This window comes from Pituophis catenifer, unplaced genomic scaffold, assembly GCF_029215685.1.
Source record: "Pituophis catenifer annectens isolate HBS135680 unplaced genomic scaffold, rPitCat1.0.hap2 SCAF_1, whole genome shotgun sequence".
In the NCBI taxonomy this organism is placed as follows: Eukaryota; Metazoa; Chordata; class Lepidosauria; order Squamata; family Colubridae; genus Pituophis; species Pituophis catenifer.
The window spans coordinates 331,797,349-331,822,268 of record NW_027256881.1 but is presented as its reverse complement, the minus strand read 5'-3'; the positions used below and the strand labels follow the sequence as shown (position 1 = coordinate 331,822,268).

At 43.0% G+C, this 24,920-nt stretch overlaps 2 protein-coding genes across 4 annotated transcripts in view; one reads left to right on the top strand and one right to left on the bottom strand.

Moving 5' to 3' along the window:
• The window catches only part of MYO9B (myosin IXB), a 74,968-nt gene extending 70,861 nt beyond the window's left edge, over positions 1-4,107 (top strand). The window contains exons 39-42 of the mRNA XM_070943529.1: positions 1,020-1,067; positions 1,933-2,063; positions 2,979-3,106; positions 3,273-4,107. Of these exons, the coding sequence (XP_070799630.1) occupies positions 1,020-1,067; positions 1,933-2,063; positions 2,979-3,106; positions 3,273-3,487 (522 nt within the window). The 3' untranslated portion in view covers positions 3,488-4,107. The remainder of the gene's footprint in view (positions 1-1,019; positions 1,068-1,932; positions 2,064-2,978; positions 3,107-3,272) is intronic.
• A 379-nt stretch (positions 4,108-4,486) lies between these two features.
• ZNF414 (zinc finger protein 414) lies at positions 4,487-24,350 on the bottom strand. Of its 3 annotated transcripts, XM_070931745.1 has the most exons (8): positions 24,044-24,347; positions 15,163-15,304; positions 14,865-14,972; positions 13,142-13,249; positions 10,468-10,573; positions 7,498-8,027; positions 6,288-6,446; positions 4,487-5,340 (listed from the first exon to the last, which is right to left on the bottom strand). In XM_070931745.1, the coding sequence occupies exons 1-8, from the start codon at positions 24,044-24,046 to the stop codon at positions 5,264-5,266; spliced, it is 1,233 nt and encodes a 410-aa protein (XP_070787846.1). In that variant the 5' UTR covers positions 24,047-24,347; the 3' UTR covers positions 4,487-5,263. The 3 variants fall into 3 exon arrangements, with proteins under 3 accessions (XP_070787846.1, XP_070787847.1, XP_070787848.1); XM_070931746.1 differs by lacking the exon at positions 14,865-14,972; XM_070931747.1 differs by lacking the exon at positions 4,487-5,340 and having other exon boundaries at positions 6,299-6,465; positions 24,044-24,350.
• Positions 24,351-24,920: the final 570 nt, after the last annotated feature.

The window sequence follows — 24,920 nt, the reverse complement described above, 5'->3', positions numbered from 1 at the left end:
GCATTCCTTTTTGAGTTTTTTTTATTTTGGTTCAATGAGTTTAGTCCCAATCCTTGACAATTTTGGTTAGCTTTAATAGGTCAAAGATGACACTGGATTTGTTTTATTATTATTATTTTTTTATTTATATGCCGCCCTTCTCCCGAGACTCAGGGAGGCTTACAATGCGTTAAGCAATAGCCTTCATACTTTTGTATATTTATACAAAGTCATCTTATTTCCCCCATAATCTGGGTCCTCATTTTACCTACCTTAGAAAGGATGGAAGGCTGAGTCATCCTTGAGCCTGATGAGATTTGAACTTGCAGTAATTGCAGGCAGCAGATGTAAATGGATATTAATTAGTCTGCTGAGCCACCAGTTTTAGGTTAATGCAGTGCCCCTCTTTTGATAAGTTACTGGATGACAGATTATCTAGCCCATGTCCATTTGGGTTTATATTGGGGGTTTAGCGCTGAAGCCACTTTGGTCATCGTGATAAATGCCTCCTTTGAGGAGAAAGATACAGGCGCAGCCCTGTTGATTCTCTTTTAGCAGCTTTTGGTAATGCGGGACATGCTATAACAACATTGGGAGCCCGATACTTATATTTTATGTTTCCTTTGTTTAGTGGTTGGTTTAAAATGTGGGTATATTCTTAAAAAGAAATGCTGAGCAGTGGAATTACACTAATCATCCATTTCCTGATCTAAGAATCCAAAAACCCTGCTGGGTAGACATTGTTGTTCTTGCTGTTTAATTCATCTGTTTGATGATGGAGGATTGTGGAAGACTGGCTCAAGCAATCTCAAAACTAATCCCAGCTATAATTCAATAGAATTCAATAAATTTAATATATTAGTTTTAGAATCTTGCAAATGTATTAGCATTGCTTAAACCACATGTGCAGCATTTTTAGTTTTTAGCTTTGATATATACTATATATTGTTATTATCATCTAAGTCTTTGATTTTTATCCATGGAGAGAGAAAATGTTTTGGCCTCCTATGAATGTGCCCTTCATCTCTCCTTTTCTCTAGTTGTGGCCAGTAAAACTTGCCTTTTCCTCTCCCCGCGAGGGAGCCCGGGTAGGTGAAAGCACTGATGTGCCCCCAGTGCATGGAACGTTGCTCCTTTCCTCACTCTGCCTCTCCCAGCATCAGCTGAAGATCAGAGAAGGCTGTTCACAGCACCTTCATATGCTGAATGCTTCAAAACCCCACTTTAATACTCTGCATGTTTTACACCTGTGCACATTTTTCCTGTTTTCCCAATTAATTACGGGGATTGAATAGTGGATTGCAAGAGAGATTAACCAATGCTTCATAGAAAAATAAAAAGATACCCCTGCATCCAAGTGTGGCCTTGGATGCTTAACCCTTTGAATTTATTTACACTAACCCAGGTGTGTGTGTGTGAGAGAGAAAGAGGGAGTGAGAATCTGGTGGTTGGCTTTTGTCAAAGGAAGACATTTCTGTGCACATGCTCGGGAGCAGCCTTAATACCATTTTATAATATCCCAAGGCACAGCAAATTTTAATTTCAGGCCTCAAATTTATATCTTTGGGAGAGAGGAGTGTGTGTAAAACGGTACCTGCTTTTCTGCATTGGGATTCAATACCAATTCTTCTTGTTTTATATTCATCGTAGCCCTGAAAGTTGGACTCAGTACTAGGAAAGGACAGCTTGCTCTAAAGCAACTGTCGGCAGGTATCTCATGCTTAGGCTTCCTGTATTCAGAACTACTCCACTTCATTATTTTCCTGGCTTGTTAAATTATAATTTCAAGCCTGGAAAGCTAAATTGTCCAAGCAGAGCAGAGGCTGCTTCACGATCTATTGCCATTCACAAGAGAATTAACTTGCGGGATTTAATGGCTCCTGTCTATCCAGGATTGATGATTTGCTGTATCCTTAGCCAAGGGGATGATACAGCTCTCTTTCTATCCTGCAGAGCAAGAGCCCCCAGACTATAGGAGCGAGTGGTACCTCACCTAAACTTGGACTTTTGCCTGAAGAGGAAGAAACAGACAACAGGGAGAAGGAGCTGTTGATGGAACGGATACAATCAATAAAGGAAGAGAAGTGAGTGATGGCTTGTAAGGGCCTACCTTCTGCAAAACAGAAGCTACTGTCTCTGTATTCATCTGCCAGCTCTGAGAATCTCTACCAAGAGGAGCTGTGCTTTAGTTTCCCAGCAGAATCAGTTCCTGTGAAATATTTAATTTAATTTAATTTAATTTAATTTCCAATTTATATACCGCCCTTCTCCCTGAGAACTCAGGGCGGTGTACAGCCAAGATAAAAAACATAGAATACAAATATTAAAACATTTAAAAATATATATAAATTTTGGCCCGAAAGTTAAGAATCACAGACTAATTAAAAGAATTTAAAAATTTAAAAAATTTCTTCTTAAGCCAACCCGGCTTGCTGAAAAAGATAGGTTTTCAGGGAACGACGGAAGGCATTGAGGTCCTGGATTCTTATCTCCGGGGGCAACTGATTCCAGAGGGTGGGAGCCCCCACAGAGAAGGCCCTCCCCCTGGGGGCCACCAGCCTACATTGTTTGGCTGATGGCACCCTGAGGAGGCCCTCTCTGTGGGAGCGCACGGGTCGATGGGAGGTCATCGGTAGAGCCTGCCTTGCAAAAAGCATGAGAGAATTGTTAGCATTTTCAAATCTATTTTGAAATGAGCCACGGTGGTGCACTGGTTAGAGTGCAGTACCGCAGGCTATTTCTGCTGACTGACAGCTGCCTGCGATTTGGCAGTTCGATTCTCACCAGCTCAAGGCTGACTCAGCCTTCCATCCTTCCGAGGTGGGTAAATGAGGACCCAAATTTGGGGGGGCAATAGGCTGATTCTGTAAACTGCTTGGAGACAGCTGTAAAGCACTGTGAAGCAGTTTTATCTTGCTATTTTCATTACCCACGTCTTTGAAATTGTTCCAGTCCTCCCATGGAATGTTGTAGCTTGTCTTTCTTTCTCGCTTCTTTAGGGAAGACATAACATATCGTCTCCCTGAGTTGGACCAGCGTTGTTCTGATGAGGAGAATGTCGATTCTGAGACATCGGTTAGCACAGAAAGCTTATTGGAGGAGCGTGTGGGGTGCCGTGACCCTGAAGGTCAGTATTAAGGTATTGTGTAGTTTTTTCCCCCTCTCCAATCATTCCCTTGGTGGCCTTGTTGGTCATCCCGGCACCAATCTTTTTTGCAACTTTCTACTGCAACAGCAATTAAAAAACCCTTTGAGACAGGTTTCTTACCCAAGCTCTCTTCTCCTCTTCAAAGGAAGCAAAGAGCCTGCTGCTCAGTGCATCAGCCTCTCCGCCAAAGAAGAGACTGGATCACCGAAGACGTTGCTGTTTTCAGCCAAGGTAGATCCGGCTCCTCCTCACCTGTCCACCACATGTGGGCCATCCTCTTTGCTTCTGCTCAAAGGAAGCCCTCTTCATCCAGCTCCAGGGGATGCACATAGCCAAGCCCAAGCTGTCTTCCCGGACTGAGAGGCTAACAGACCCACTCCCTCCCTGCTCCAAGACCTGCCTCTCTCAAGGATGAACTGCTCACGGGAATGTACCAAGAAGAGTCATCTCAAAAGTAAACAGGAGAGGCAGGCTCAGTGAAGGTCAACAAGGGGTAACTAGCAGTCCTGTTTTGGGAGCTGTTAGATAACACTGCCCTATTTCCGAACCTGGTCAAATCCAGTATTTAAAAGTTCTGCTGCTCATCAAAACAGAATGGTCATGATTTGCACCAGGGCTTTTGGTCGGTATTGAATCTGGGAAACAATTGGTGCTTCTCCGATCTGATCAAATGTTGATCAATAGTTACAACTCTGAACCAATCTCCACTTTCAGAGAAAGTTCCCTTCTCTGCCCAGCAGTCCACTCAAGCCTGGCTTTCTTCTTGTCTGCTTGCAACAGGCTCTTAATAGGACCAAACGGAGAGTCAAAGCACTCAAGAACTCGTTTCTGCTTTAAGTCTTTTTCTCTCTCTTTCTCTCGGATGATGACAACTTCCAATTGGTTTACAAGAACTTTTTAAATTTGTGTAGTAACCGTTTAATGGAGACCAAAAAATGTATCTATGTTTATATTAAAACTGCACTTTTTTTGGGAAAAGACATTGGGAGTTATTCTTGACAGCACCAACATCAAATAGGCTTCCTCCTATTTTGGTATACTATAGTAGGCAGGATGGGAGCAGATCTGTCACTGTAACTCCTGAGATTCGTTTGATCTGTTGGAGTTTAAGTTAGACTGTAAAATCAAACGTGCTCTTCTGATAAGCCCTTTGAGGAAGCTCAGGTAGAGCAGCATTGAAAATCTCACTTCCTTTTTCTGTACGATTCATAAATGAAGAGTCAGCTGGTGTGGCCTGTTGCCGTTCTTGGGACTTAATAAATAAATAGAAGCAGAAGGATAAAGAAACGGAGGCATTTTCCTGTCTTTCTTCTAAAAATGAGACATTCTCTCCTAAACGCTACAGACATAAGACATGCCTTTCTGTACAATTACAATTTATTTTTTTTCAAAAGCAGCAATAGCCCACTTAACAAACCTGAGCATAACTAGTTATGACTGTACAGAGTAAAGAAACATTTTTTTTTACATTAAAAGCAGGAGAAAGGTAGATTTTAAATAGGAAAAAAAAAAGTAAGGAAATGCAAGGAAAGTTGATTAAATTAATCGACTCCCTTTTAAATGGTAATCAATTTCCACTCCCTTTTCTTTTAATTGGTACTCAGTTGTCAACAAGTTTGTTTGAATTGAAAGGAGGCACGGGGAGGAAGTAGGTGGGAGGGGAACTGAGCACATATAAGACCAAGTTTTTCCAACCCGGTTTATAAAGAATGGAAAAGTGAATGGTGGAGTCAGAATCCCTGACATTCTTCACCTGACAGACCTGATTTAATCCAAGAATGGGACAGTGGGTTATATCAGAAGCTTGTTATTTTGAGAAATAAACCAAGGACTAGATTCAGATGAAATGCTCAACAAAACATAGACTGGGGGCTAAAGACGTTTGGCTTTTTCTGCCAAAGGGAATAACTAGAAACAAACAGGAGTATGCCGAATGCATCCGTGCTCTTGCTCATTCTGGACAAGCTAGAATGCAGATGAATTCTGGCCTAAATTTGACACATGGTTGTCCCCAGATGCCTCCTTTTTTGGGGGGGGGGAATGCACACATAAAAAATAAAAATAAAATATCTCCACGCAGATGCTGTTTTTCAGGGGGGAAATAATAAAGTCAGCTTAATCAGCCCAGTGGAAACTTCACAGCGGGGAAAAGAAGGAATTCTCCACTTCTGGTGTCAACTTCGGGTGGAATGCGGGAAGAGGAACACCAAAGTCTAGGAAAGAAAAAAAAAAACAAGACAAAAAAAGTCAGTTTAAAGTAATATAGTTGAACTACAAAGAATCAAAATGGAGGGGAAAATTCTGAGTCACAAAGGAGGGTGTATTTCTTTCAGGATTAAGGTAGAACCGTTGGGTTAAAATGTCAGGTAACAGCCCCCTCTCCCCACCTCTCACGGATTTAAAATAATTTTTCGGACTATAAGGCACACCAGAGTATAAGACGCACCTTAGTTTTTGGGTAGGAAAATAACAAAAAAGCTGATTGGCGGGTGGATCGGCCTCCCGGAATATCCCCAATCGGCTGTTCCCAGAGATTAATTTTAGCAACAGATTCGTTGGTTGTGAGCTCTGTGCCTTGCTTTTTTTTCTGCCCCTGAAACCTGTTTGGGAGGCTTTTTTTCTGAAGTTCCGTTTCAGAGGCTTTTTTTCTGAAGCTTCATTTCAGAGGCTTTTTTTCTGAAGTTCCATTTCAGAGGCTTTTTTCAGCCTCTGAAACCTCCGTTTCAGAGGGAGGGTGGGGCTACATTCAGAGTATAAAACTCACCCAGATTTTCACCCTCTTTTTTGGGGGGAAAAGGTGTCTTATACTCCAGAAAATACGGTAAGTTTAGTCATTTTGAAGGTCTCAGGAAAGCCTTTTACAAAATGGAAGCCATTAAAATAGTTGGAGAAATTATTACGTACATACTTGTAATATTTGATACATTTGCATCTCAGTCAAAACTGAGAGACGACCCCAGTATTATTTTAAGGATTTTTAAACTCCTTCCTCTATCCATAAATCAAATTGAGGAACTGTTGCATTAATGAGGGGAATACAATTTAAGACCTAGAATTAGTCCTTCCATAACAAGAAGGAAAAAGAGGACTCTCAGATTAAGTTTTTCTTCCTCTTTCCAAAATTTCATTACCAAGATTCCCCATGGCTGTTAGCACTCACCCATTTCCCCATCCAAGCGACTGGTTGGAGAGGGATTTTTGCGGTGGTCTTCAATATGCTGGGTCATCTCCTCCCGAGAGGCTGTGGAATAGGGGCACTGTAAGCAATTATAGCGACCTCGGGTGTGTTCCCATACAATGCGGCTGTTGGAGGAGTGTCCTGCAATGGAAAGAAGAAGCTGCAAATCCAGTCAACTGGTCAGTTTCCTGATTCCCAAACAATTGTAGATCTAACTACTCTTGTGAAAAGATGACTAAAGGAACTCTCTGATGGCTTAGATGAATTTTGCATGTGTTATCTCTTTTGAGATATTGTAAAGAACTTATAGAGGATAAGAGGAAAACAAAGGTACTTTCAAAACAAGAAGAAAATTCAGAAAATTACAGATCCTGATAGCTGGGAAGATTCTACAGCAGATCATAAAACGATCTGGAAGTACTTTTGAAACAACATAGAGACTGTTAGACCAACATGGATGTGTAAAAAAATAATTTTCTTTAGTAATTTTTTTTTACTTTTATTTTTATTTATTTTTATATGCCGCCCTTCTCCGGAGACTCAGGGCGGCTTACAATGCGTTAAGCAATAGCCTTCATACTTTTATATATTTATATACAAAGTCAGCTTATTGCCCCCACAAACCGGGTCCTCATTTTACCCACCTTAGAAAGGATGGAAGGCTGAGTCGACCTTGAGCCTGGTGAGAATTGAACTCGCAGTAATTGCAGGCAGCTGGATGTTAAATGCTGCCTTAGTAGGAGGCATTAGCCTCCTACGCCACTCAGGCTCCTAAATTATGGGAATTTAGTAAAATATTGATTTCAGTGCTACATTTGACAGAATATTCCATTATATTCTAAATTGGGTAATTGAGGCCCTGATTAGTGTGACAATTAAATGGAATACATACTGGCTTCTAAAATTATTCATCGATTGTTTCTATTCAGATGAGAGATATAAAAGGAAATGCTACAAGGTTCAGGCCTACACCCGTATTCGTCCATGTTAAATTCATGATTTAAATATGGTCTCAAGTAGCTATGACTTAACAGTGGCATCTCTTCTCCCACCCCCATTTAACATAGCAAAATGCTGGACATTAATGCGCAACTCCGAAAGGGGTTGACACCAGCCTTATGCAGAGTAAATTTAGAGCAGGAACGGCGGAATCACAGATTATATTGAAAAATGGAACATGACAGCTGCTCACCTTGGCTTTTCTTCCATACAGCATTGGAAACAGGGAGGCCTTGGCCTGCTGGCAAGAAAGGCCTGAGGCGGTTCTGCACTGCAGCTTGAGGTAAAGCATAGGACGTGGAGTGCATATAGGGCAAGAAGGGCCCTGAAACTGAAGGGTGCGGTGGCCCAGAGAATTTTGCCAGGGAGGGTGGCCCAAACAGGGATTGCTCCAGCAGAGGATACGTAGGAGACGTTGGCAATGGCCCAGATTCTAAGGGGCCAGGAAGTCCCGCCGGAAGCGAGTGAGTGGCCAGAGGAGTGTCCATTGTGCCAGGGAGAAGAGCTTCTTTCTTGAAGTGCTGTATGACGCTCTGGAGTTTTGGAAGCTCCTCCAGCAATTTCCCTGGTGGCTCTTTTTCCAGGCCAGAGCTAGGTGGAAAGATGGGTTTCTCTGAAATTAGGGCTGGGGAAGTGGCGGTGTTGGTGTTGGCATCGGAACAGCTGTGCAAGTGCTTGAAGAGGGAGCGATGTGTTCGGAAACGTGACATGCAGTTCTCACATCTGGAGGGAATGAAAACAGAAGAGCCTAAACAAAGCATTCAGCGCTGAGGTTCCAACAGGCTTATCAACTATGGCATTCTCAGCAGCAAGACTGTTGATAGGTAAATACTGGAAGAATGAAGCTTTGCCTACTATCGAGGAATGGACTGTGAAGATGGCCAGTTTTGCAGAGATGGCGAAGATTTCAGCGTATTTAAAAGATTGTTCACAAGAGACTTATGAATGGGAATGGAAAAGGTGGATAGAATATGTTCAGAACAAATATCAAACTAGAAAGTATCAAATAGCTTTTATTTGAAAATAATGTATTAGAAATATTTTAATGCAAAGGGATAAAGAGGAAAAATTTTATAGGGGGAGGGACGGGTTCAGGCTTATATATTAGTGTCATTAGTTATGAGTAAGTAATAGGGAAGTCTGGGGGGGGGGAGGGTTAGGGAGGGTTAGGGAGGATGGGAAGTTTGGGGCGGGAGGTGGGGGGTGAAAAAGGGGGTGAAAATGTAATTGTAAAACTTTTGCAATAAAAAAAAAAAAAAAAAAAAAAAACTATGGCATTCTCATTCCCTGCTGAGCGCCAGGCCCATGTTTGCTTTCTGAAGATGATGAGATATCCAGAAAACGAGGACTGTCAAATTTTGACAAATTTTGGTGGGAACTGGGGAATCACTTTATTTCTATTCCACCTTTATAATTTTTACTAATCACTCAAGATGGTGGATATATCCAACCTATTTTCCTCCTCTTACTTTCCCCACAACAATCCCATGAGGTGGGTTGGGCTAAGAGAAAGTGAGCCAAAGTCACCCAGGTGGCCTTCATGGCTAAGGCGGGACTTGAACTCCTCCTCTCCTGCTTTCTAGCTAATACCGGAACCACTAGACCAAATTGGCACTCAGAAACAGTGCTGTCCTGGGCATAAGCAAAAACGGGGAGGGGGTTTGAAAAATGGTGGACATAAGTGAGAGGAGAACAGAGATCTGAAAAGAAGATCTTTTCACCGAAACCATAATAGTCTCGTAAACCTAAAGTAGCTCTTATATGCTTTATCCGAAGCTATGAATTATCACTAAATCTGTTTGTATTATTTTGAGGCCTATTAGAAACAAAGAACAACGTACCTGAAATAATTGGTAAACTTGTTTAGATTCACTGAAGAGTTTAGGTCTGCTTCAGCTAGTTCCAGGCTATTAGCCAATTATAGGCTGGATTTGCACAACTTCCTCAACCAGGATGCAAACCCATTCACTACTGTTTGTAAACCAAATGCTTGGTACATTGTGGGAGACCAGCATATAAGCATAGAATCTACAGCTGGTACAAAGGCAGTGATGGATGTATCTCAATAAATTCAAAAGCTCCTCGATGGCAATCTGACAGGGATGCTGGCCTAGATTCTCAACCTTAGCAACTTTTAAGATCTGTGGACTTCAACTCCCAGAATTCCCCAGCCTAGGTGATCTCCAAGATAATTTCTACTCCTTATTTTCTATGTGGACTGGAGTGGCACGGTGGCCTACAGATAGAGGTCTTGCCTCACAATCGGGAGCCTGTGAGTTCGATCCTAAGTAGTGGCAGCTATTTCACTCTCTGGGCACAATGAACTCCCTGTAGGCGACAGGAAGGGCATCGAGACAGTAAACGCTTGAGCTCCATTCAGTCTCTTTTCCCCCCCACCCCCTAATTCCACACTGATGCAAGGAATTACAGGAGTCATTAAAAGAAAAAAAAAATCTATGTGGGCTCTGTGGACCTTATATTCTGCCTTAGACTTCATCTGGCCCAATTCCTTCTTTTCCCCTTTAAGGCAGGTTTCTCTTTGCCCAACCACTTTGGGAGCCTCTAACCTGCAAATATTCATGGGAGGATGTTTGCTTTGATTCACAAACAGAAAGCCAGGGTGGGTAGAATCGGGACTGACCTTTATGCCTTATTGAAGGGGACTATTTGGGGAGGGTGATCTAGTCTATGCTGGTTGTAAGGACAAAAAGAGTTCTTTCAGTTCAGCGTTTTTTCAACCTCTGAAATTTCAGGATGTGTGGACTTCAACTCCCAGAATTCCCTGACCAGCATGCTGGTTGGGGAATTTTGGGAGGTGAAGTCCACACACCTTAAAGTTGCAGAGATTAGAAAAACGTATTGATTGGAGTTCCCAAGTAGACTTGCTCTCTGTTAGACTCGTCTTTTGAATCCCCCTCAGAGTCGCATAGATGTTTATCCTAACAAAATTCCTAAAATGCAGATTAAGCCGACAGTGAACTGCCCCAGATTCAGTTGCCAAGTTTTATACTGTATTTCACTGGGGGATTCAAAGACATGAGAAAGAGAAGAGCTAATTGGAGAGAGACCTATTTCATTCTGACACTTCGCTCCATCCCTTTCCAGAGAATTTGTTAAAAGAAACATACATGTTTAACGACGATAAAACGAAGGAGGGTCTTACTTGAAGTAGCGGTTGGGCTTGTAATGCACCTTCATGTGACCCATCAGGGCTTGCATGTTGGGGAACGATTCCAAGCAAGCCTGAGTGGAACAGCGGAATGTCTTTCCTAAGAGAAACCCAGCAGTTCAGTGCATCTGCAGCTTTATTCATTGACTTATTAAATGTTCCAATAAAAGAGAGTTCTCTGCAGGTGTAGCTCAGGTTGAACTATAGAATCCTCTGCGCTTTCTGAGCTTGGTTGTTTGCTTGCAGCCGTTTCATTATCCAGCCGGGTAAAATCATCAGTACAAGGGAGGGTGGGGTTTTTTTTCCCCTATTTAGACAAACTAAATTTTCCCTGCATGGCACTGAGGATGTTACCTAATTGGATAATGAAACGTCTGCAAGCAAACAACCAAGTTCAGAAAGCACCAAAGACTCCACATTTATTTATTTATTGGTTCGATTTATATGCCGCCCTTCTCTGGAGACTCAGGGCGGCTTACAATGCGTTAAGCAACAGCCTTCATACTTTTGTATATACCTGCTTAGTAGGGCTTTGCCCCCCCCCCCCAAAGCGGTGTTCTTTTTTATACAAAGTCAGCTTATTGCCCCCACAGTCCGGGTCCTCATTTTACCTACCTCGAAAGGATGGAAGGCTGAGTCAACCTTGAGCCTGGTGAGATTTGAACTTGCAGTAATTGTAGGCAGCTGGCAGCTAAGTGCTACTTAACAGCACTTTAGGCTCTTCAATTATTATTGCGCCACCAAGGCTCTTCAATTTATTAAATATTTTTACCATCTGATTCCAAACAGCTCTGGATAATTTACAAAATGTAAAAGAAAGACCCGTTTAAAACAAGAAAACAAAATAAAACAAAAAACCCAGCAAACATGGTTTCCAAATGGAAACAAAGAAGAAGAAAAGGGAGCTTCAATCACGCTTGCAAAGACTTGAGTGAACAGCCAGGGCTTTAATTAGAGACTTATTTCTTCCAGTCCAATCAGCCTTTTGAGGTAGCCTAGGCAAGAATCAACAGCCACAAATACCAACGCTTACCTTTATGATAAAAGTTACAGGAACAAAATCTTGCAAGTCTAAAAGTACCCCTCTCCTTCCTTACTTTTAGTCTCTCAAAAACTAGGGAGGATCCCTTCTGAGACACTTTCTCAGTCAACCAGAACAGAGCTAGAAGGGACCTTGGAGGTCTTCTAGTCCATCCCCTGCTCAAGCAAGAGACCCTATACAATTTGAGACAAGTGGCTGTCCAGTCTTTTCTTAAAGACCTCCAGTGATGAAGCACCCACAACTTCTGAAGGCAACTTCTGTTCCACTGGTTAACTGTCCTCACTGTTAGGAAGTTTCTCCTCAATTCCAGGTTGTTTCTCTCCTTGATTACTTTCCATCCATTGTTTCTTGTCTTGCCTTCAGGTGCTTTGGAAAATAGGTTGACCCCCTCTTCGTTGTGGCAGCCCCTCAAATATCACCCCTTTTTTGAACTCAGATGTCACTTATTAAACCCTCGCCTAGACTGGGACTCTTCTTCCTATCTCCCAATTTTATTCCCCCAAGTCTCAAATTTCTTGTCCAGACCTTAGTTTGCAGAAGGAGAATTTCAAACAGCTTATAAATACGATGATCCAGAAGATGGCAGCACCTGACTGATGTTGGCTGATTTTCAACAGTACACAGGATCAGGCTTAATTAATTCTTAATAGAAGGCCATCAGGAAATCTCAGAAAAAAAGTTTTGCCACAAGGGCGACAAGGACATAGACATATGGTCACCAGAAGTAGATGGTGGCTATTTTTAAAAACATGGTGGATTTCTCCATTGAAGTCATTCCTCATGTGACTTTATAAATAAATGTGTTATGGAACATTTTATCATAAGTTGAAGGATGGGCTGTCTTTCAGGTAGAATTGGAGGACAGATATTGCCTTATGAACCCTGTTGATTATATCAAGGCTCTATTCAATCATAGCATGGATATGGGGGGGATATGCAATAGTATAGAATTTTCGTGGCACTCTTGAACACCCCCAAAAAGTATCTGACTGGCTACTTTTGAAAACAGAATACCTGTGAATGCTGCATTTTTTAACAGATGCCCTTTGTAAAGCTATAGCTTTACACAAACGATAGCTGTCATTAAGAAGTTGTGCAAAGATGTCTCGGTGGCCATGTTTAATATAATAAGTTTCACTCAGCAGCAAAGCTCAGGCTTTGCATGCAGACATCTGAGTTCTAAACAATTTCAGTTACAAAAATCAGAGTTAACAGGGTAATGAAATGTGCAACAGAACGGAGGGAAAACTGCCGGTCAAAGGAGTTGATGAAATTCTACACATCACACATTTAGGGGGCATAAATGAAGCAGACAAATCCCACACCCCCTTTGCCTTCCTCCACAGCCGTCTTCCCTCCTTTGCTGGGAAGAACAGAGAAGGAGGATACTTCCATTTTCTCCACAAGAGAAAAACCACAGTGAAGGCTTCTGCACCCCTGGCTTAGTTACACACAAATAAGACTGATATAAAAGAATGAAAGGGCAACCCTTTAGGCTCCTATCCTGCAAAATTCAAGAACAAAGGGAAGAAGGAAGCACAATTTTTCATGGTCTCCCCCTACTCTTCCTCTTCTCCTGTACTACCCACCCGACCCCCAACGACAAGTTTGAAAAGTCAGCCTTACCCTCAAGGGACTCCGTGGGCCGATAGTGGACCTGCATGTGGTCAAGAAGCTCCTTCATGCTGCGGCAGGCCAGCCGGCAGCCGTCCCCTGAACACTGGTAACGTTTCCCTGGAATAGGCAGAAAGAACAGGAGGAGGAATGCTTTCCCTAGGAACTCTGTAGGAGCCTCCATAATGCCTGCTGATTAAGGGAGCCATGGGTGGACTTGGAGTTGAGCTGATCCTGGGCTCGTGTTTCTAACCGGTATCACAGATGCGAACTGGCCTGAGGGTCCAGACAGCAGTTTTCCCAGCCTCAATTTTGCCCTTCTTTAATATACGAACAAAAGTGGCTTCTCTTCAAGTTAAAAATCGTGAAGTATTTTGCAAATTAACTTGCCTGGAGTTCTTAAAATACCAACCCAGGATGTGAAAGTATAGTTTATAATTTGCTTCCGGGTCCAATTCAAGGTGCTAGTTGTCGCCATTGAAGCCCTACATGGCCTGGAGTCAACAGGTTATTTGAAGGACCGTCTTTTCCCAGTTATGTCTACCTGACCCACCAGAGCAGAGAGGCAGGGTATGTTATGGGTCCCCTCCATCTGGTGGGACCAAGAAGGGCCTTTTCTGTGACAGCTCGCTCTCTGTGGAACATCATCTCTGTGGAAAAAGACTGCCCCCCCCCACTTTCACACTCTTTTAAAAGGTCCCGAAGACATGACTTTGCCAAAGGACCTGGGGACCTCAGGGTAATATGGAGCCCCCGCAACAAGTGGTTGGTTTAATTGCTTTTGCCAGGGGGGTGGGGTTCTACTTCTTAAGCTGCCCAGAGTCATTATGAGTGAGTGAGGCAGCCATATACATTTTCTAAATAAAATAGATGATTGACAGATGATAGACGATAGACAGACAGAGTACTATAAAGATAAGCTTGGCTTATTGGTGAGAAAAACTGCCAAATATGATGTACACAAATTCTCCAGCAGGGCTGCAAGGACGCAAGAAGACATGACTTCCTGAGAACTTTTCAACACACGCAGGAGAAGAAATAATAGCAATAGCACTTAGACTTATATACCGCTTCACAGTGCTTTACAGCCCTCTCTAAGCAGTTTACAGAGTCAGCAAATTGCCCCCAACAATTTGGGTCCTCATTTTACCCACCTCGGACGGATAGAAGGCTGAGTCAACCTTGAGCCTGGTGAGATTTGAACTGTCAAATTGCAGGCAGCCGGCAGGCAGCAGAAGTAGCCTGCAGTACTGCACTCTAACCACTGTTTTTTGTTTTTGTTTTTCTTTAATTTATATGCCGCCATTCTCCGGAGAGTCAGGGCGGCTTACAATGCGTTAAGCAATAGCCTTCATACTTTTGTATATTTATACAAAGTCAGCTTATTGCCCCCACAATCTGGGTCCTCATTTCACCTACCTTTGAAAGGATGGAAGGCTGAGTCAACCTTGAGCCTGGTGAGATTTGAACTTGCAGTAATTGCAAGCAGCAGATGTTAATAACAGTGCTTAGTCCACTGTACTACAGGTTCTTATAGTACTACTGTGCTACCGTGGCTCACATAATGTTAAGTTAAGGAAACAATTTCACAAGTAAACAAAGGCAGACCTCTCTGGAGGCTGCCATTCGTGTCATCGGGAGTCATGAATCCTCACCCTTTTAATGTTTCTCTACCAAAACGAGAGAGAGTGAAAATGACTGAGAGGCGATAACAGAAACGCAGCCTCAAATGTACCTGCGGTAGGTCTGCGCTTTGGGAGCTGCAGATCCTGGTTTCGAGTACTGCTACCCCCACTCCATGCTGGCTGTGTCTGGCTGCCCAAAAGCCCTGGATTGTTAGAACCTGGGAATCAAGAAAAGCAAAATGGGATAAGAGGAGGGCATTTTAAGCGAGGGGGTTGCAGTATCTTAAAAACTAGCCAGGTTTTACAAACCGCAATCGCCAGCTAAGGCTTTGAACCCACCATATTCTCTTATAGTAGCAGCTCAGTTCAGCCCTTTGTCTCTTTCCTTCCCTCTCCAACTGTATTTACCCTCCGATGAAGATGTGAGAGATGTCACCGATGGCACTTCCTCCTTCTCAGCCGAGCTTTGGATGTGAGGGGGTGAAGCTCTGAGCTCATGGTGGGGCAGGGGAACAGCGGTTAGGGCAGGCAGCATTGAAGGTGGCTTCTCCTAGCAAGAGAGGAGGAGATGAAAACCTGTCAGCAAAGAACGTTAGAGAAAAGCTCTTGTCTTTCAGCCTCAGTTTCCCCACTGGAAGAAGAGAATTGAAGAACATGTTGCTAAAGAACCTGGTTGTGACCTGCTTGGCCAAATCTCTGGTTTGTGCACTGATCTCTCACTGCAACTACTTCAACTTCCTTTGGTTCTCCACTTCCACCCTTCCGTTCTGATGGCAAAGTCATGCTTCTTCTAAAACGTATGAAGAACGGCTGCAGGATTTGGGTTTGGCTAGTCTAAAGAAAAGAATAATTAGGGGCGACAGGATAGCAGTGTTCCAGTATTTGAGGGGCTGCCACAAAGAAGGGGAGGGTTGGCAAATTATTCTACAAAGCACCAATGTGGCAGGACAAGAAACAGTGGTTGGAAGCTAACCAAAGAGAGAAGCAACCTGGAATTAAGGAGAAACTTCCTAACAGTGAGGACAATTAACCAGTGGAACCGCTTGCCTCCAGAAGTTGTGGGTGCTTCAACACTGGAGGTTTTTAAGAAGAAATTAGACCAGGGGTCAGCAACTTCTGGAGCCGCATGTGGCTCTTTCACCCCTCTGCTGCGGCTCCCTGTCATTCAAAATATGCGTCACAATCGCCAATGTGTGACACCCACCGGCATGCAATTTCTTGAGCTTTTCAACCCCAGGTAGGCCAACTATGGATAAATCCAAGAAAATAAAAGTTTCAGAAGAAAACAGAAGTTTTCTTCTGAAACTTCTATGTAGTTTAATTCAACTACGTATGCTAGTTTTGTGGCTGCTCAAGAAACAGTCAGGCACGGGAAGGGTTTTGTGGCTCCCGGTGTTTTCTTTTCTGTGGGAAATGGGTCCAAATGGCTCTTTGAGTGTAAGGTTGCAGACCCCTGGACTAGACAGTCACTTATCTGAAATAGTAGAGGTTCTCCTGCTTGAGCAGGGGGCTGGACTAGAAGACCTCCAAGGCCCCTTCCAGCTCTATTCTATTCTATTTTCTCTCCAATCCTTCCGTACTGTTCCTGTCCTATAACCTTTGTTCCTCTGGCCGCATCACCCACACTATCACAAATAACTCTACTTCCAGATATATTATCTCTTGCTGCTTCCCAGAAAATAGGTGGTCCTCGCCTAATGACCAACTACTTGGTCAACCATTCAAAGTTATGACAGACCCAAAAACAATACTTATGACCCAGACTTGGAAGATCCAACTTCTGCCTCTCCTCCTGGTCACATGACCGCATTTTCGGCATTCAGCAACCCAGCCTGCATTTATGGTCACCTGTAGTGTCCCAAAGTCATGTGACCATGTTTTATGACATTCCCTCCCCTCCCCAAAACAAGCACTTAATTCCAGTTTCCAGCAAAAAACACTCACTGCAAAAAAAGGGCCCTAAAATCAGGCACAGTCATGTGACAACCTACTTAATGACTTGCATGACATGACCATAATTGTGGGCTCAGTTATGGTCGTAAATCAAAGACTACCTGCATATGCAAATATCTCCTAGAATATGTGTGTGAGGCTGCCTTTCTCCTGTGAAATCATTCCTTCAAATTTATCTTTTATTTTTATTATGTTAATTTAATAGCTGTTTGAGTGCAAAAGAAAGAGAATGGGCAGAAATGAGCAAAAAGAGATTTATGATTGTAAATTATACAGCTGTACTGTATAACCAAAAAATATGTTTTATTCAAGGCTTTTGGCTCCTGCACTCTAAAAGAACTCAGCTGACAGATAAATCTTGACACGGACAATGAAACAATTGTCGGGCTGCTTCCTAATTTACTATTCTTTTTCAACTTCCTCTCTTGATCTCCCAGATCAAATGTTAGATGGTAAGATCCTCAGGAAAAGCACTTGGATAATAAATAACGCAAATTTATGCCATGTATATTATATAAATACAAATATAAATTTGTAAGCCGCCTTGAGTCCCTAGGGAGAAAGGCAGCATATAAATCGCAATAATAAATAAAATAAATAAATAAATATATTTACAAATGTTAATAGTAATACCCACCCAATTAACTTGACAGGTGCCACAAGATCCTTTGGGACTGTTATTATTGTCACTTCAAAGTTACTGAGTACATTTCAGAGCTAAGGCTATAAAACACACACACACACATACACAGAGGTGTATATCTTAAGAAGAAATTGGGTGCCCTATTAGATCCATAATCCCCTCTCTAGACCCAAGTCCCATTTCCAGCATTGCTCCTCCAGATGCTTTCCCGAAGCTCAAAAACGAAAGAAAAAGAAAAGGGCTATAGCTTCAAGCAAGAACAGTTTCCATTTACTTTTTATTATTATTATTTTACAGTCCACGGCAAGGCACATCTAAATACGTGCAGCGTGGTTTGTAAAGTTTATTACACCAAAGGTTAAAGCCGAAGGAGGAGCTTTGCAAGATCTTCTGCAGACTACAGAAAAAAAAAACAAAATGTTTTAAATCATTCTAATAGTAAAATAAATAAATATTGCAGCAGAGTGTCCCTTGTTTGGGCCTTTCATTAATTGGTAAGGTTTCAATTATATCACAAATCTCAGAGCAAAGTCTAATCTACAAGGAAGGAGGCAGATGGTTGGGTGTTGGTTGGGGGGGGGGGGGGTTATAAATTAAAAAGTTCACAAGGGCAAAGTAGAGTATCCATCAATTGACTGGCTGGCTGCAAGGAACGGGAGGGAAAGACAATGCGCTATTCATTTGGGTACCATTTCTATTCTCGCCTTCCGATAAATACATGACTGTAAGCAGACAGGTGGAAAAAGAGTGACTGACATAGGTTTTCTGAACCCATTGATGGAAGAAACGGTCCTCTAATAAGGCCTCCCTAATTCAAGCGAATTCACCAATATTCTATTTTGCATTTTCCTGAGTGGACGGATGGTGGCTCTGCATTACATACTCGAGATCTTCTGGTGTTGGCTACTATTGGGTTAAGGCCTCTTCTTGTTGTGTTTGGAGTATGTTCCTTTGGACTGATTTCTTCCAGATTTACATTCCATCCCCATGACTCATAACCTACTTGGGGGTGATGGGTGATGGACACCATCCCTATGCAAAGATAGAGAAAAGTCAAACCGTCCGTTTTGAGGAACACCATGAACTGGGACTGACTACTATAACTCTTTCTTACAGGCAGTACCCTGCCCTGCTTCTGAAAATCTTCATCCAAAACAATATAAAGCACGGGTGAAATGCTCCCGGTTCGGACCGGATCACCCGATCTGGTAGCAATGGAGGAGGGTGGTTTGGAGAACCGGTAGCAAAAATCTCTGCCCCCCCCACACCCATTGCCCAGCTGAGCCGCACAAATATCAGAGGCTTTTTTTTTTAATTTTTAAAAACATTTTTTCTACAACCTCTTCGGCCAAAAAAAAATGCTTTTAAAAGTAAAAAAAAAAGCCTCTGATGATCGCGCGGTTCAGCTAGGATCGTCAAAGGCTTTTAAAAGCATTTTTTCTACAACCTCTTCAGAGGTTGTTGAAAAAATGCTTTTAAAAGCCACTGAGGATCCAAGCCGAGTTGCCTGATCGGCAGAGGCTTTTAAAAGAAAAAAAGCCTCTGCTGATCAGGCAACTCAGCTGGGTTCATCAGAGCCTTTTGAAAGCATTTTTTTACAACCTATTTGCCGAAGAGGTTGTAGAAAAAATGGTTTTAAAAATAAAAAAAAAAAATGGCCATGCCCACCGTCACATTACACCCCCCCCCACCAAGCCACGCCCACAGAACCGGTAGTAACAAATTTTAGATTTCACCACTGATTATTTATTTTATTATTTATTTTATTTTATTTATTAAATTTATATACCGCCCTACTCCCGAAGGACTCAGGGTGGTGAACAGCCAGAAAATAAAATACATATAATATAAAGATATGGCTCCTGAGGCTGAAGCTCTTTTCTACTTGCTTGCCAAAAGTCCATGAAGCCTAGTTCCTTCCTTGCCTTTGGTCTATAGCAGGGGTGGGCAATTAATTTTCCCAAGGGGAGACTGGCATGGTTGTGAAAAGCCTTGGCTTGTGAAGGTGCGTAAGTGCGCACATATGTACATACCTAAACTGGGGGGTGGGGGAGCAGGCGCCTTCAAAATAAAAGCAATACAGTTGTATTGCACACATGGTGTACACCTATTTACATTTGATTTCTAATTTCCAATTACCTCACGTGGAGCGGACAAGGACAGTCAAAGGGCCAGATGTGGCCCGGGGGCTGTAAAAGACCCTTCCCTATTCTTTAAAACAAAGTGTATCCTGCAAGTTGCAAATTGCATCCCACATAAAATATTAAATACTGCAATTTCAAGGAAGAAATTAGAAAAGAAATCCAGTTTGAGGTAGTGGTTAAGGCAGGGGTGTCAAACTCGGTTTCACTGAGGGCCACATCAGGGTTGTGTTTGACCTTGAGGGGGAGGGGGGGACTGGGGGGGGGGTCCCCAGGGTAGGCATAGCCAGCATGACATCACTCATGTCGGGGGGGGGGGGGGGCGTGGTAGCCCGAGCACTCTGCCAGCAAAAATGGAGTTTGGGGGTGGGGGTGGGCTGCTCCCGAACTCTATTTTCGCTGGCGGAGGTTGCAGGAGGCAGTCGTGGCTGAAAACTGAGCCTAGGACGTTTTTGCTGGCAGAGGCACCGCAGGCTGGTCCTTGGCTGTCTCCCCGCGGGCCAGATCTAAGCACCCCATGGGCTGGATGCGGCCCACAAGCCTCGAGTGATGCCCTGGGTTAAGGCATCAGTCTAGATTAAAACCCGGGTGGCTTCTAATCCCAATTAAGGCACAAAGCTGGCTTGGTGATCCTGGGCCAGTCATTTTCTCTCAGCCCTAGGAAGGAAGCAATCTTTCTGCCAAAATCTTGCTAAAAATATGGTACTTATACAGACTATCAAGAATCAAGACTGACTCGAAGGCATAAATCAATTCATGAAACCTCTACAATGAGGTATTCTTTGATCTACTGTATGTTAGCTATAGGGAGAAAAGAAGAAGGGGAGAACAAACTAGTTTTTAACAAGCGCTCATCCTAACCACAGCAATTGAACTTCTGAAGTAATGAAGTTCAGAAAGAAAAGACAAATCCTAATTCCATCCACCATTATTATTTTACAGTGGTACCTCCATACTCATCGTTAATTTGTTCCAGGAGGAGGGATGAGCAGGGTGGATAAAAATCAATGATTTTTTTTTAAAAAAAAATCAGATTTTTTTGATTTAAATCGGATTTTTTTGATTTAAATCAGATTTTTTTTTATTTTTATCGAATTTATTTTAATAAAAAACTTTTGGGGTAAAAATCTATCGTAAGATAGTTTTCTATTTAAGGTACATAAATAATTTAGTTTATTCAGCATGAAATGGAGCTTAGTTTTGTAGCACGAGGCTGTATATTCTGCAACACTGGGACTATCGGTGAGTCAACAGTGGGTCAAAGGAGTAGCAGAGATGACAGTTGCTCTTTAAAAATTATGATTTAAATCGAGTTGATTTAAATCAAGCCTTTTTACTAGTGATCAAATCAAATCCACCCTGGGGATGAGTACCAAAAAATGATGAGTACCGAACAAATACTTCCCATAAGGAATAATGTAGTGAGTCGCAAGGCAGTCGAAAATAACAAACAAGTTCTAGCTGGTGTGTTTGAGTACCACACAAACTTTTTGCGTTAAAGTGTGCCAAATTCAATGAGTTTCAAAGCAGTTGAGTACCAAGGCACCACTGAATTTAGACTTTGAGTTTGGTTTGGTTTGAGTTTATAGTTTAGTTTTGAAAATGTTGCACATTGCCCAGAATCCTTTGGGACTAGCGTGGGTGGATTACAAATGCTGTTTACAATGAATAAGAAAATAAATAATTCATCTAAAGTGCGGGCGGGGAGACAAGCGAATAATAACATAGGATTCTTTCAGATTGTGTGCCTGGGTTATTCCCCTTCATCTCTCTCTGTGCTTCCTCGTCTAGGGAGCCATGTAAACAAAGCAAAGCCCAATAACAAAACACTGCACCTTCCCTCTCCCCATATCTTTAACAAAACTAGGACTAGAATTAACTCTGATCCTTAACCCGTAGATGGCTAGATTAACAAAAGGCAATATTGTAAGATTACAGCAGAAGAAGAAAACCTACGGCCATTCTGTTCTTCCTGCTTTCCCAACATTAATTTCTATTCGTTTATTTGGCGTCTTCCAGTTAACACTGTCTACTAGCAACTCCTTTGCAAGGTTTTTCAGAAGTGCTTTACCACTGCTCTCTTTCTAGGGTTGAAAGAGAGTGACTGGCCCAGGTCCTCCCCCCACCCCCTGCCCCCAAATGCTCTATGCCTTAAGGCGCAACTCAGAGTTTCCCAATGTTTAGTCTGATGCCTCAACCACTACACCAACCTGAATAGGACATTTTAGTTGCATGGAAATTAAAACATCAATCTGCTACTAGTTGGAAACTGCTCCTAATCTTGCAATACTTTGAACAAATCAAAATATAAGGGCTTCTTTCCTCTCCTTCTCCTTCTTTTAAAATTTATTATCTATAACAGTTCTTTTCTTGGCAGACACTGAAAAAGACATCTTTAAAAGAAGATTAAACGTACAGATCACTTCTTGTAGTCAGTGGTATAATAGAAACTTAGTCAGACCAATATCTATTTCCCTATTATTACATAATGCATGTGTGAGTATAGAAAATATGGTGAAGACCACAGAATGGTGGTTCAGTTTGAGATTAAATATAGACAACATAAGCAAAATGGCCATTTAGTGCTTAAAAACACTTGACAACATAATAACCTGGTTATGTAGGTTAATATTTAAAGTCCCCTCCCCCCAAAAAGCGTAATCTCTATTTAGTTCCAAATTAATAGACTAAAACAGCTATTTCACCCTTGGCTTCTTGCTTTGCAATTCCTCCAGCAGGCAATGGCATCTTCCAGGTCAGCAATAAAGCAACTGAATATGTTCTCTTATTGGTATCTGCATAATGATGTTTTGGTACTCGGCTGCATTATTGTATGACACAGCTCTGCATCTGGAGCAGTAGGGCTGGTAAAAGTATGTGTTTGTCTGGGTAAATATATATCACCTCTCTGGGTGTGAATATAGGAACTAAAAAAAGATTTTCCTGCCAAGTTGCCTGAACTCTCCAATTCAGTTTTAAGTTAAGTAGGTTAGATTTCATCAACCTGATGCCATCCAAATACACTGGACTTCAACTCCCATAAGCTCTAATGCAGCATGGCCAATGATGCAGAGCATAATGGGATTAATCAATACAGATGGAGGTCACTCCACTGGACAAACTTATATTCCATAAATCAAGAATATAACCTTGCACGTATTTATCCATAGTGATTTCCCAGGGAATTTACATTAAAAAACTCAAGTTAGGGTCAATAAAATGTCAAAAATTTAAAAAAAAATCCAGCATCAGTAACGGAGGGAAAATGGCCCAGCAAATGATGACCAGATGACCAGAACTTTACAATTAGCAAAAGTGAATTAATATTTCCATTGGCCTCTGGATTCAAAGGAGTAGCACTCCAAGCCAGGCTAACTCTTCTACAGAAAGGAACGGAGGAAACACTGCGGCTAGCAATTTATTCCCATAATTCAAATCAGTTCTAGCCACAAAGCTGTCTGCAAGCAGTTTCCTTGACTTATTCAACTTGGAAAAGATTGAAGGGGGGAAAAAAAACCCCTCTTTTTAACATCTTCCTGTTAACTCCTTATACATCTAATCGACCATAGACAAAGCTTTGCAAATTGTGATGCGTGTATCCCCTATTGTCTCAACAGATTCCCCACATAAAAATTAAACTGGGAATAAGTACGAATTTTTCACCAGCAACCAGTGCAAACACATGGTGTTATTATTTATTTATTTTTTAAAGCTGAGAACCACCTGGTAAGATAAGAGGGCCCATTCAGACACTAGCCCTGTTAGAAAAGGACAACCGCTGTTGAATTTAGCCTCAATGTTGCCTAACCTTGGTCCCTTTCAGATGCGTGGACTTCAACTCCCAGAATTCCCCAGCCAGCGTTGCTGGCTGGGGAATTCTGGGAGTTGAAGTCCACGCATCTGAAAGGGACCAAGGTTAGAAAACACTGCTCTAATCTGGGATATCCATACAAATGTAAATACCCTCAAACTGTTGCTGTCTGAATTCAGGGGAAGGTCTCTATTCTCTTCTGCCCTGCCCCGAGGCGGCAAAGCCTCTAAACCAGTGTTTCTCAACCTTGGAAGCTTGAAGATGGGTGGACTTCAAATCCCAGAATCCCCCAGCCAGCGCTGCTGGCTCGGGGATTCTGGGAGTTGAAGTCCAACCCATCTTCAAGCTACCAAGGTTGAGAAACACTGCTCTAAACCCAACAATCTGCATCGAATCGGACCGAAAAGAACCAGCCAGTTTTCCAAAGCAGCAGCCGTGACCCTCTCCTCTTCCGGGATCTTTTAAGGCAAATTTCCCCCCCCCCCAACGCAACAACTGCAAAAAAAAACCGAAAAACCCTTTCGGTACGATCGGGGCACAATGTGGAAAGCGTGGCTTGCATTTCCAACAAACCAACAACAAACCAACAACAACAACACCCAACCCACACACACACACACACACACAAGGGGCATGAAACGGGAGAGATGCTAGACCCAAGGAGGGAGATTGCGATGTTTTTTAAAAGAGCCACAAAAACACTCACACCCCCCCTTCGGCTTCGCCACCCAGCCCACCTACCATCGCTCCCGTCGGAAGGGAGAGCTGGCCGGGGCTCGCTCAGACGTTGCTGCTTTTCCCAAAAAGGCGGCTTAGAGATTGGGGGGGGGGAAAGGGGAGGGGAGGGGAGGGTTAAAAAAAATAAATAAATCCCGGGGTCGGGGAGGGAGGGGAAGGAGGAATCAGCCGCGACTCCACCAGCATCAAAGGCGGAAAAAAAAAAAGAGGGTTACATTGTAGCCATTTTAACGCGGTCCCAGCTGTCGCGAGATCGGAAGTGGGGAGGGGGGGAGGGAGAGGAAGGGAGGGGCGGGGGTTTTTTTTTCAAAGGGGAGGGAGCCCGCGTTAGAGCCTCCCCCCCCCCAGCGGTGCGAGAGAGAGGAGGGGGGAGAGAATGACAGAGAGGGAGGGGGAGAGGGAGACACAGAGAGAGAGAGAAACAGAGAAAGAGAAGGGGGAGAAAGTGACAGAGAGAGAAGGAGAGGGAGGGAGGGAGGGAGGGAGGGACAGAGAGAGAGATAGAGAAACAGAGGGGGAGAGACACAGGGAAGAGTGACGGAGAAAGAAACAGAGGGGAGAGGGGGAGAGAGAGACAGAGAGACAGAAAGAGGCAGAGGGGAGAGAAAGAGAAGGGACAGGGAGAGGGGTGAAGAGAGAGGGAGGGGGAGAGAGAGACAGAGGGGGAGGGGGAGACACAGAGAGAGAGAGAAACAGAGAAAGAGAAGGGGGAGAAAGTGACAGAGAGAGAAGGAGAGGGAGGGACAGAGAGATAGAGAGACAGGGGGAGAGACACAGGGAAGAGTGACAGAGAAAGAAACGGGAGAGGGGGGAGAGAGAGAGACAGAGGGACAGAAAGAGGCAGAGGGGAGAGAAAGAGAAGGGACAGGGAGAGGGGTGA

Coding starts and splice junctions, on each gene's coding strand:
- ZNF414 (XM_070931745.1), bottom strand. Junction 14,973..15,162: donor TCTCACATCTTCATCGGAGG/GTAAATACAGTT, acceptor CTTGATTCCCAG/GTTCTAACAATCCAGGGCTT. Junction 13,250..14,864: donor AAAGCGCAGACCTACCGCAG/GTACATTTGAGG, acceptor TGCCTATTCCAG/GGAAACGTTACCAGTGTTCA.